The sequence below is a fragment of the Microtus pennsylvanicus genome, chromosome 21 (genome assembly GCF_037038515.1).
Source record: "Microtus pennsylvanicus isolate mMicPen1 chromosome 21, mMicPen1.hap1, whole genome shotgun sequence".
Lineage (NCBI taxonomy): Eukaryota > Metazoa > Chordata > Mammalia > Rodentia > Cricetidae > Microtus > Microtus pennsylvanicus.
In genome coordinates this window covers 34,800,746-34,811,202 of record NC_134599.1, presented here as the reverse complement: position 1 = coordinate 34,811,202, position 10,457 = coordinate 34,800,746, and the positions used below count along the sequence as shown (strand labels likewise).

Below are 10,457 nucleotides of genomic sequence, written 5' to 3'. Positions count from 1 at the left end.
AAGGGGCTGCTGTATGCTGAGACGCCAGTGCTCTACACATTGGCCGACTTTATTTCCAGCACCTGATATGATAGCACATTTTGTAGTCCACTCTCCGCACTTAGAACTTTTGCCTTTGTGCATTAAAGAAATTCCTTCTCTCCCCAAGATGATAAAGTCAGATGCAAGCAATTTCTCAAGTGGTTTGTTGGTGAAGTCCTTTCTATTTGCTTTGGGAAAACTGTCCTCCAGAAAGTTCTCTTGCTTCTTCCTATCTCTTAATAGTATATTTTAAAAGACCTCATTAGATAGTACTTACACAAAAATCCTATTAAAGCTAATGGAAAAGAAGGAGGAGGAGGAGGAAGAATCATCCAATGTGGAAGGGAAAAGAATCTAGCTTTGGGGTAAGGGAAAATATGAGTTAAAAGGTATTCTATGTATCTGTAAATATGTTTTAGAAATCTAGCCATATTTTTCTTTTTAGCCACACATTTAAACTGTTACCCAATGTCACTTCAACTACACCGAAAGCAGAGCCGAATTTGGCACACTACAAATATTTCAATAATTAAGAAAGGTGTGATGTCTAAGCACCTGCTTCTGGCTTTTACAAAGCCACCTACCAATGGCTTTATAGACATCATAGTTGTAAGCATACCATAGACAGGCATGTGACCTGGAAGCCCAGCTCTGACAATTTTACTGCGAGATCTCAGGCAAGCCCCCCTGATATTTAGAAGCACGTCCCCATTCTTTCTCGTCTACAGTCAGGGAAACTGTCTTTCCTTGTGACACCAACGCAGAGATAAGAGAGATAAGGGGAGAGAAGTACCCAGCAGCCCTGGGACACAGTGCACAGCGCAGCTGGCTTCTGCTGTGACTTCACATTCATGGGAAATCCAGCAGGAACTCATTACCTCTTTTGCTAGTTTCTGTCCTTGTTCCACACAGACAGGTTTTTCTTTCATGTCGTTCAGTCTTGCTAAAGTTTTGGGGTCATCTCGGAGATCAATCTAATTAAGAAAGATCGATAATGTCCCATGATGTATATTTTAAAAGAAACCAATGCATATAGTCCCATTTAAGTTCCACATACTAAAAAATAAAACAGGATTTAAAAGATATTAATATAATTTGGGAGAATTATTTTTATGTAAAAATGAGAGGAATTACCATTTGAAACTTGTTAAACACATCATTTGCTAATCCTAGGGTCTTTTGTCTGACAGCAACCCTCCAAACTAGCTGGAGAGCTTATTCTTAACATAATAAAATCCAAGCAGACACACCTGAGTTCCTATTAGTAAGAAGGGGACATTTGGTGCATATTCCTTAAGTTCCGGTACCCATTCCTCTTTCACGTTTTGAAATGAGGCTGGATTTACCACAGAGAAGCATATGAGGAAGACATCAGTCATGGGGTAAGATAAAGGCCTCAGACGATCATAGTCTTCCTATGGACAAATAAAATGAGAAGTCATTATTTACACTTACATGTCTACCAATTAGTAACAATAAATACATTAGGTCACATGAATCAAAAAGTTCATCCAGGACTGTATCTCTCCATGAAATAAGATGATTCCACTTGTTTTTGTTTTTCATCTTTTTTTGGTAAAACAATTTAATACAATTAACAAATCAAATAAAAACTAAGAAAATAGGGTGGCCCACTCCGTAACTCCAGCATTTGGGAGGCTAAGGAATGGAGATGGAGACTTCTAGGCCTGCCTGAGCTACAAAGTGAGATTCCCACCTCAAAACACACACACACACACACACACACACACACACACACACACACACACGGGGAGGGGAAGAGAGACAGAATACACTGATTCCTAAAGCTATCACTGCAAAGTTTGTACAAAGACCCAAGACGAGCTTGATGCTAAGTATTCTAACATAATAACACACACTGAATAAGTACAGCAAGTATTACAATGGTACAAGTAAGTCCAACATGGTCTTTCACGGACTTATTCCTGAAAACTGTGATTCACATACAGAGGATGGAGACCCAGAGTAAAGATGCTGGGCTTCCAGCTGGGGCTGACAGCGTTCTTAGTGATTAATGAACCTTCACGGAGACTCTTTAGTTTTGCTTTTCTTGTCCTCTTCCCTCCCTCTCCCCTCCCATCCTTTGTGCATACGGTATATGGATATTAAATGTGTAAGTCACAACCCCTCCCACTTCCCTTTCTTTCCCAAATGTTTTCTTTGTATTTGCCAGCTTTTTTTCCCTTTCCATATATACACACATCCATAAAGCCACACATACATTTTACTCTGCAGGCACCTTGTCTACTCTGCCTTGGTAATCACCACACCAAAATACACTGAGCTATTACACGGGTCACACCGCTGCTTCAGGGCTCTGTTCCTGACTACACTGGACTATTACAGGTCACAACCGCTGCATCAGGGCTCCGTTCCTGACTACACTGGACTATTACATGGGTCAGGGCTCCGTTCCTAACTACACTGGACTATTACAGGTCACAACCGCTGCTTCGGGACTCCCTGACTACACTGGACTATTACATGGGTCGGGACTCCCTTCCTGACTACACTGGACTATTACAGGTCACAACCGCTGCTTCGGGGTTTCCTTCCTCACAGGTTTTAGTTTCTGCCACACAATAACTATCTCATTTTGCGTGATCTCTTTTCTGTGACACTGAATTTTATGTACACTCTAGCAAGAGAACAGAGTCGGGGTTCCACTTCCGCCATGGCTAGACTCATCTGCTTTCTCGGAAACTGGTTTTGGAGTAGACTATCCCTTAAATGACCCACTTTACTACCAGAACTGTATAAGTGCGGAACTAAGAGAATATTCCCAAAGATCTTCCATTTAGCTTCTGCAGCATTACTCTCCACTGAAGAATTTTCCTTCCACGCCGTCTGACATTTTTAACTTCAGTCCCAGCACCTCCCCCTACTTGTGAGTGACTAGTTCCAGAATCCCCATGACACCCAAATCTTCAGATGCTCCAAGTCCCTTCTATAAAATGGGGCCATTACTTATGTGTAACCACTATCCACCCTTGTGTGCATCTTAAGCCATTGCTTAGAGTGCCTAATCAACACAAAGTTAGCTGACTGTATCTCTTAGTGTCCTGGCTAGTTTTATGTCAACCAGACACAAGCTGGAGTCACTGGGAAGGAGGGGGCCTCAATTAAGAAAATGCCTGCATAAGATGGGGCTGTAGACAAACCTGTAAGCATTTTCTTAATTAGTGATTGATGGGGAAGGGCCCAGCCCATTGTGGGTGGTGCCATCTTTGGGCTGGTGGTCCTGAGTTCTATAAGAAAGAAGGCTGAGCAAGCCATGGAAAGCAGGCCAGTAAGCAGCTCCCCTCCATGGTTCCTGCATCAGCTCCTGCCTCCAGTTTCCTGCCCTGTTTGAGTTTCTGTTCTGACTTCCTCCAGTGATGGACTATGATCTGGAAGTGTAAGCCAAATAAATCCCCCCCCCAACTTGCTTTTTGGTCATAGTGTTTCATCATAGCAATGGAAACCCCAACTAAGACACTTAGGGAATGACGGCAGGAATAAAGATCTGCATGCATTGTATATTTCCCCCAAATATTTCAATCCATAGTTGGTTAAAATTTCATAGTTGGATATGAAACCCACAGATAAAAAGGGCTGATGTATAACATCTAAATCCTTGTCTATGGACATTAACTTTTCTATTTTTTTTTTTGTGAGTCTTTCATTTGGTGATATTTTGTTCGTGCTTTAACAAATAAAGCTTGCCTGAAGATCAGAATATGGAGCTAGCCACACTAGTTAGCCATAGAGGCCAGGAGTGGTGGCACACACCTTTAATTCAGGAGACAGAGGCTGACGGACCATCGTGAGTTCAAGGCCACCCTGGGACACAAGAGATTGAATCAAGTCTACTAGAGAAACAGAGCCAAGCAGGCGGTGGCTCAACCTTTAATCCCAGCACGAGGAAGGTGGAGACAGGCAGGGATGTGGCTGAGCAGAAAAAGGACTATAAACTGGGAGGAACAGCAGCTCAAGGCAGTCAGTCTGAGGATTCGTAGAGACGGGATCTTGCCTATTTGGACCTCTAGTGGCTGGCTGCTCTGCTTCTTCTGATCGTTCAACTCTCACCCCTTAATATCTGACTCTGGGTGGTTTTTGTTTTTGTTTGTTTTTTGTTTTTCAAGACAGTGTTTCTCTGTGTAACAGCCCTGGGTGTCCTGGAATTCGCTTTGTAGACCAGGCTGACCTTGAACTTACAGAGATCCACCTGCCTGCCTCTGCCTCCCAAGTGCTGGGATTAAAGGCCTGCTCCACCACTGCCCAGCTCCAGGTTTTTATTTAATAAGACTAATTAGGATTGTGTTACATTTCAAATGACAATATATTCTACAGCAGCTTTGCTGGCTCATCAAAGGGCCACAGGCAGTGAAAGTTTCCGAGGTGACAGAACAATAGGGAAATGTCATCCCCACATTTCTACAATCTTCGTTTATTTTTTCTATTTATTTAATGGATACAGGTATTTCGCCTGAATATATAAGTGTGTGTGTGTGTGTGTGTGTGTGTGTGTGTGTGTGTGTGTACGTGCGTATACCTGGTGCCTACAAAGCCAGAAGAGGTGTCAGATGCCTTGAGACTGGAATTGCAGATGGTTGTGAGCCACCATGTAGGTGATCTACAAGAGCAGCCAGTGCTCCTAACTGCTAGGCTGTCTGTCCTGCCGTCTGGCTTTACTTTCCAGTGTGGAGGTTTCAACTTCCTTCTGACTACATCTGAGCCCTGTGTTTAGAAACCAGGCCCTAGGCAGCAGGCGAGCTCCCATACAACTGGCTGCACGCAGGCAGGGACGCGATGAACTATGCTCATTCTGGCCTACAAGGGTGGAGAGAGGTATCCGTGAGAAATGAGGAAAGTAGGGTTTGACCCCGGGCAGCTAAGAAACAAGCAAAGATACATCAGAGCAAATAATACAATCAGACACTTATCTAAAAAGGAAACACCAGAAAAAAAATACTGAATGTCTTCTGCAGTCAAGGAAAAGGAAGTCAAAATGACACTAATTACACTCTTGTACCCCAATGAGAATGGCTATCGGCAAGAAAGCAAGAAGGAGCTAGGATGCTAGGCATATTGGCCAGACGGAACCTTTATTCTCTGTTGATGAGAATGTAAATTAGGACAGCCACCAAAAAAAAAAAAAAAACAGCAGGGAAGTCCTAAATCACACATACGGAGCCTCTGAAAACTGAACTACCATATAAGCCAGTATACTGCCCCAGAGTATATATTCAAAAGAATCAGAGTCAGGATGCAGTGGAGACACTGGTCCACCCGTTGTAAGAACATGAGGCCATTAGAACCCAGCAAAATACACGTTCACGGTGGCATTATCCGTGGTAGGCTAGTTATAGAATCAGGCTAGGCGTCCATCAAAAGGTGCATGGGTAAAGAAAATGTGGTCTGTATATGAAACAGAATTTCATTCAACAAAGTCATCTCGTCTGCAGGAAACTGGATAGACCTAGAAGTTGATTATGTTAAAATAGGTCAGCCAGAGAAAGACAACATGTTTTCTCTCATTTGTGGAAAGTATTGGGGACAGCTAGGGAAGGGTTAGGGACACAGGGAGTGAGAAGGGTAGAAGCGTGGGGTTGGGAGGGTGGATACAACCAAAATATAAATATGAGTGTATGGATACATCACAGAAAAACCCGGTACTGGAATTAGTATGCATTAATAGTTATGTGGGTTGCTGGGGAGCTGGCTCAGGGTTTAAAGGCACTTGTTCTTGCAGAGGGCCCAGGTTCAATTTCCAGCACCCACATGGAAGCTCAGAGTCATCTGCAACTCCAGTTCCAGGGGACTGGACACCCTCATCTAACCTCTGAGGGTACTAGGCACACACACATGGTACACAAACATACATGCAAGGCAAAACATTCATGTGCATAAAATAAATCTAAAACAAATTCCAAAACCCTGTTTTAGAAGAGCAGTCTGAGTGTCAGGTGGTACACTCGGTCGTCCTGAGCACGTCTTTCACACCGTGTACCCCGTCAAACAGCCGGCACGTGGAACGCGGAAAGGAAGAGCACAGTTCCAGAATGGAAGCTGCTGAAAGCCGTGAAGCAAACCTGCCCTTAGCGCTCTGGAGCAGGCTCTTCCCACTAAAATCATTCCTCCCACACTTAGGTTTCCAGTTTTCACAGGCACCATAAATGCAGTGTTACCCCGGGATGAGGAGGAACAGTCACCACAATGCGGTGTTACCCCGGGATGAGGAGGAACAGTCACCACAATGCGGTGTTACCCCAGGATGAGGAGGAACAGTCACCCCAATGCGGTGTTACCCCGGGATGAGGAGAAACAGTCACCCCAATGCGGTGTTACCCCGGGATGAGGAGGAACAGTCACCCCAATGCGGTGTTACCCCGGGATGAGGAGGAACAGTCACCACAATGCGGTGTTACCCCGGGATGAGGAGGAACAGTCTCCACAATGCGGTGTTACCCCAGGATGAGGAGGAACAGTCACCACAATGCGGTGTTACCCCGGGATGAGGAGAAACAGTCTCCACAATGCGGTGTTACCCCGGGATGAGGAGGAACAGACACAATGCGGTGTTACCCCCGGGATGAGGAGGAACAGTCTCCACAATGCGGTGTTACCCCAGGATGAGGAGGAACAGTCTCCACAATGCGGTGTTACCCCGGGATGAGGAGGAACAGTCACCCCAATGCAGTGTTACCCCGGGATGAGGAGGAACAGTCTCCACAATGTGGTGTTACCCCGGGATGAGGAGGAACAGTCTCCACAATGTGGTGTTACCCCGGGATGAGGAGGAACAGTCTCCACAATGTGGTGTTACCCCAGGATGAGGAGGAACAGTCTCCACAATGCGGTGTTACCCCGGGATGAGGAGGAACAGTCTCCACAATGCGGTGTTACCCCGGGATGAGGAGGAACAGTCTCCACAATATGGTGTTACCCCGGGATGAGGAGGAACAGACACAATGTGGTGTTACCCCGGGATGAGGAGGAACAGTCTCCACAATGCGGTGTTACCCCGGGATGAGGAGGAATGGCTAAGACAGAGCCACTGAAACACTCAGCACCCTGCACCCAGCACATGGAAGGATACCAGGCTTTAATAAAATCCCTGTCCCAGGAGAAGCCAACTCTCCAATTCCTCCACAGTCCTTGCAAGGTCCCAGGAACCCTGTGCTCCTGGTTTTATCGCCCAGCAACTACAGAGACATTTCTTTCCTGAGAAATAAAATTTTCTACACTCTCATCAAAACACCCAAACCAATGTCTCGAGGGCACCACGCGTTTCTGATTAATAGGAGGAAAATGATTTGTTAGCGCTGTGTTAATTGGGCACTTTGGAACACAACCAGCTTAAGACTATTGGAAACATCAAAAAATAGCTGTATTTTTTTTTTAAAGAATGCCAAGTTTTTTTTTTTTTCAACCAAGTTTATTTCATCAGGGAAACAGAACTCTGTACTTCTTCTTTAGGGGGCAGTGAAAAGAAAGTTAAAATAGTTGGATTCAAAGTTCCCTAGAAATACTTAGTCACATTAGTCCAAGCCTGATTGCTCTCATGAGTCAGGCCTGACTTTTCCCAGTGACGTGGACATACCGGAGCACAATTAGATCGATCCTTTCTAGGTATCTACTAAATTGCATTTTTTATGTTAGAATAATTACATGCCAGGAACTATAGCTATAAAAACAGAATTTTGTAAAAAGTATGTACAGACCTTCCTGGAAATAAATAATGCTAAACTGACTAAAATGAACTGCTCTTAGCTGCCATCCTGGGCTAGATAACCGGCAGTTATTTTAAGAAGGAGCCCTCTCTTGCTCTCATCCAGTCTGCGTAATTAGGAGGCTAATAATAGAGACAAATTAAAGAATAAGTTAGCTTTGTGCGCACAGTACCCAGCCTCACACAAAGCGCCTTCTCCCCAGTGTACGGTGTCTGCCTCGGTTTCACCTCAAATGTGGGTCTGAGAGGGACGACGCGGGGCTCGCGAAGTCTCTCATCTCGGGCAGGCTGTTGTAAACAGAAACACCTTGAGAGTTGGCAGAACAAGCACCCTTACTTTGAAACGCCCATTTTTCCAAGTCAGAACTTTCTCAACCAAATCTCCTGTGTCCTCCTAATTAGTAAACCAATTATACGCTTTAGTTCTAATTGTTAAAATAGGCATTTAACTGGAACGTTCTCAGGAGCACGGCTACGTGCACGAAAGGACAACTACCCAACATCAAAATCCTGAATGTTGTCAGCGGGACTTTTGGGCTGCTGATGGGTAACGGGACTTTTGGGCTACTACTGGAACTCTTGACTTGCTACCAACTGCCTACCGCAGACTGGTTTTAATCAGCCAGGTTCTGAGAACTTATTGAGCAAGTTTTACAATATTAGAAACCAGAACTGGTAGAAATGATCATACACTTAGCAGATGACAAGATGACACAGGGGGAGAAATATGCTCACAGAAAACACAACAGGTCTTCGGGAGCAACAGAACGGAAGTGGGTACCCTATCAGAGAGTTCTGTGCTCAAGGCCCAGCCAGCAGAGCCACCAGCCTTTCCTCGTTAGCTCAATGCTCACTCCCTCCTTGCAGACCTGAGCATTTCCTCCCACCTGGCTGGTCTTTGGATATCTGTTTACAATACAGATCCATACAAAATTCCTCATCAGCCACTGACATTGGACAGCCTGCCTCTGCTGTGCATTGCCAGTGAACATTCGATCACCCTGGCCACTCCAAAGCCGTCAGCAAATATTGGCTGAGACTGCATTGCATGAAGATGTCCTAAGATGCATGCACAGACAAGGATATACATACACAGACAAGGATATACATACACAGACAAGGATATACATACATAGACAAGGATATACATGCACAGACAAGGATATACATACACAGACAAGGATATACATACATAGACAATGATATACATACATAGACAAGGATATACATGCACAGACAAGGATATATATACATAGACAAGGATATACATGCACAGACAAGGATATACATGCGCAGACAAGGGTATACATGCACAGACAAGGATATACATACACAAGGATATACATGCACAGACAAGGATATACATACACAGACAAGGATATACATACACAGACAAGGATATACATACATAGACAAGGATATACATGCACAGACAAGGATATACATACACAGACAAGGATATACATACACAGACAAGGATATACATACATAGACAAGGATATACATACATAGACAAAGATATACATGCACAGACAAGGATATACATGCGCAGACAAGGGTATACATGCACAGACAAGGGTATACATACACAAGGATATACATGCACAGACAAGGATATACATGCACAGACAAGGATATACATACATAGACAAGGATATACATACACAGACAAGGATATACATACACAAGGATATACATGCGCAGACAAGGGTATACATGAGCAGACAAAAATATACATCCACAGACAAGGGTATACATGCACAGACAAGGATATACATACATAGACAAGGATATACATACACAGACAAGGATATACATGCACAAACAAGGGGCTTGACGTTATCTCCTGGAGCATCTAATTTAGATGGATATTCAAGACATAAACAGAAAAAGATCATAAACAACAACAGCATGGATAGAAGCTTGAACAGGTGAACAGATAAATGCTTAATCCAAGAATCACCATTAAACAGCCCCGGAGTGCTCAGAATGGTGCTATAGTCAACAAGGACATGGAGAAAGAGCAAGACTCAAAATCTGATTTCTAAACTACATTAGAAACATTTACAGAGTTCTCTCAGGAAAGATGTGTGTTAGCAATCAGGCAATGAGGGGCCTGGAGAGATGGCTCAACAGTTAAGACCCCTGACTGCTCTTCCAAAGGACCTGTGTTCAATTCTCAGCACCCACACCTGTCTGTAACTCCTGTTCACGGGACCTGATGTCTTCACACAGACACGTATATAGGCAAAACACTGATGCACATTAAATAAATAAATCTAAAAAAAAAACAGGCGATGAAGTTAAATGAACATGCAATCCACACTGTGCCTCACAACACACTAGGGCTTTGAACACCGTAAAGATGTCTGTGCGCACACCCTTACAAGTCAGAATGTTGTATATATCCAAGTGCTGACTAGGAGACACCAAGAAAAGAAAATATCAGAAATGTATTTGAGTCAGGCCTTACAGCTGAAGAGGTCTGAACACATACTGGGGGTGTGGCCTGCATTAAGCCTCTCACTTCTGGGAGCCTTAGTTTCTCTGTAAAATGGGAGGTTGTCAGCAACAAATACTTCCAAGGCCAGAAAAATGCCATAGGGCTAAACCATACTCCCCAGTGATCAGGATACAGTCCACTACCAAAGTCTCCGAGCTCCCTCTGAGACAGCCTGGAATGAGAGCAAGTGGGTCACAG

The 10,457-nt window shown here is 44.1% G+C and overlaps 1 protein-coding gene across 2 annotated transcripts in view; it reads right to left on the bottom strand.

Annotated features, from left to right (window-relative positions):
* Rhoq (ras homolog family member Q) overlaps window positions 1-10,457 on the bottom strand; it is a 38,146-nt gene that overhangs the window by 3,909 nt on the left and 23,780 nt on the right. For both annotated transcript variants that reach the window (XM_075955547.1, XM_075955546.1), the window contains exons 3-4: window positions 1,272-1,436; window positions 900-995 (exon numbers count right to left, since the gene is read on the bottom strand). In XM_075955547.1, the coding sequence (XP_075811662.1) occupies window positions 900-995; window positions 1,272-1,436 (261 nt within the window). The remainder of the gene's footprint in view (window positions 1-899; window positions 996-1,271; window positions 1,437-10,457) is intronic.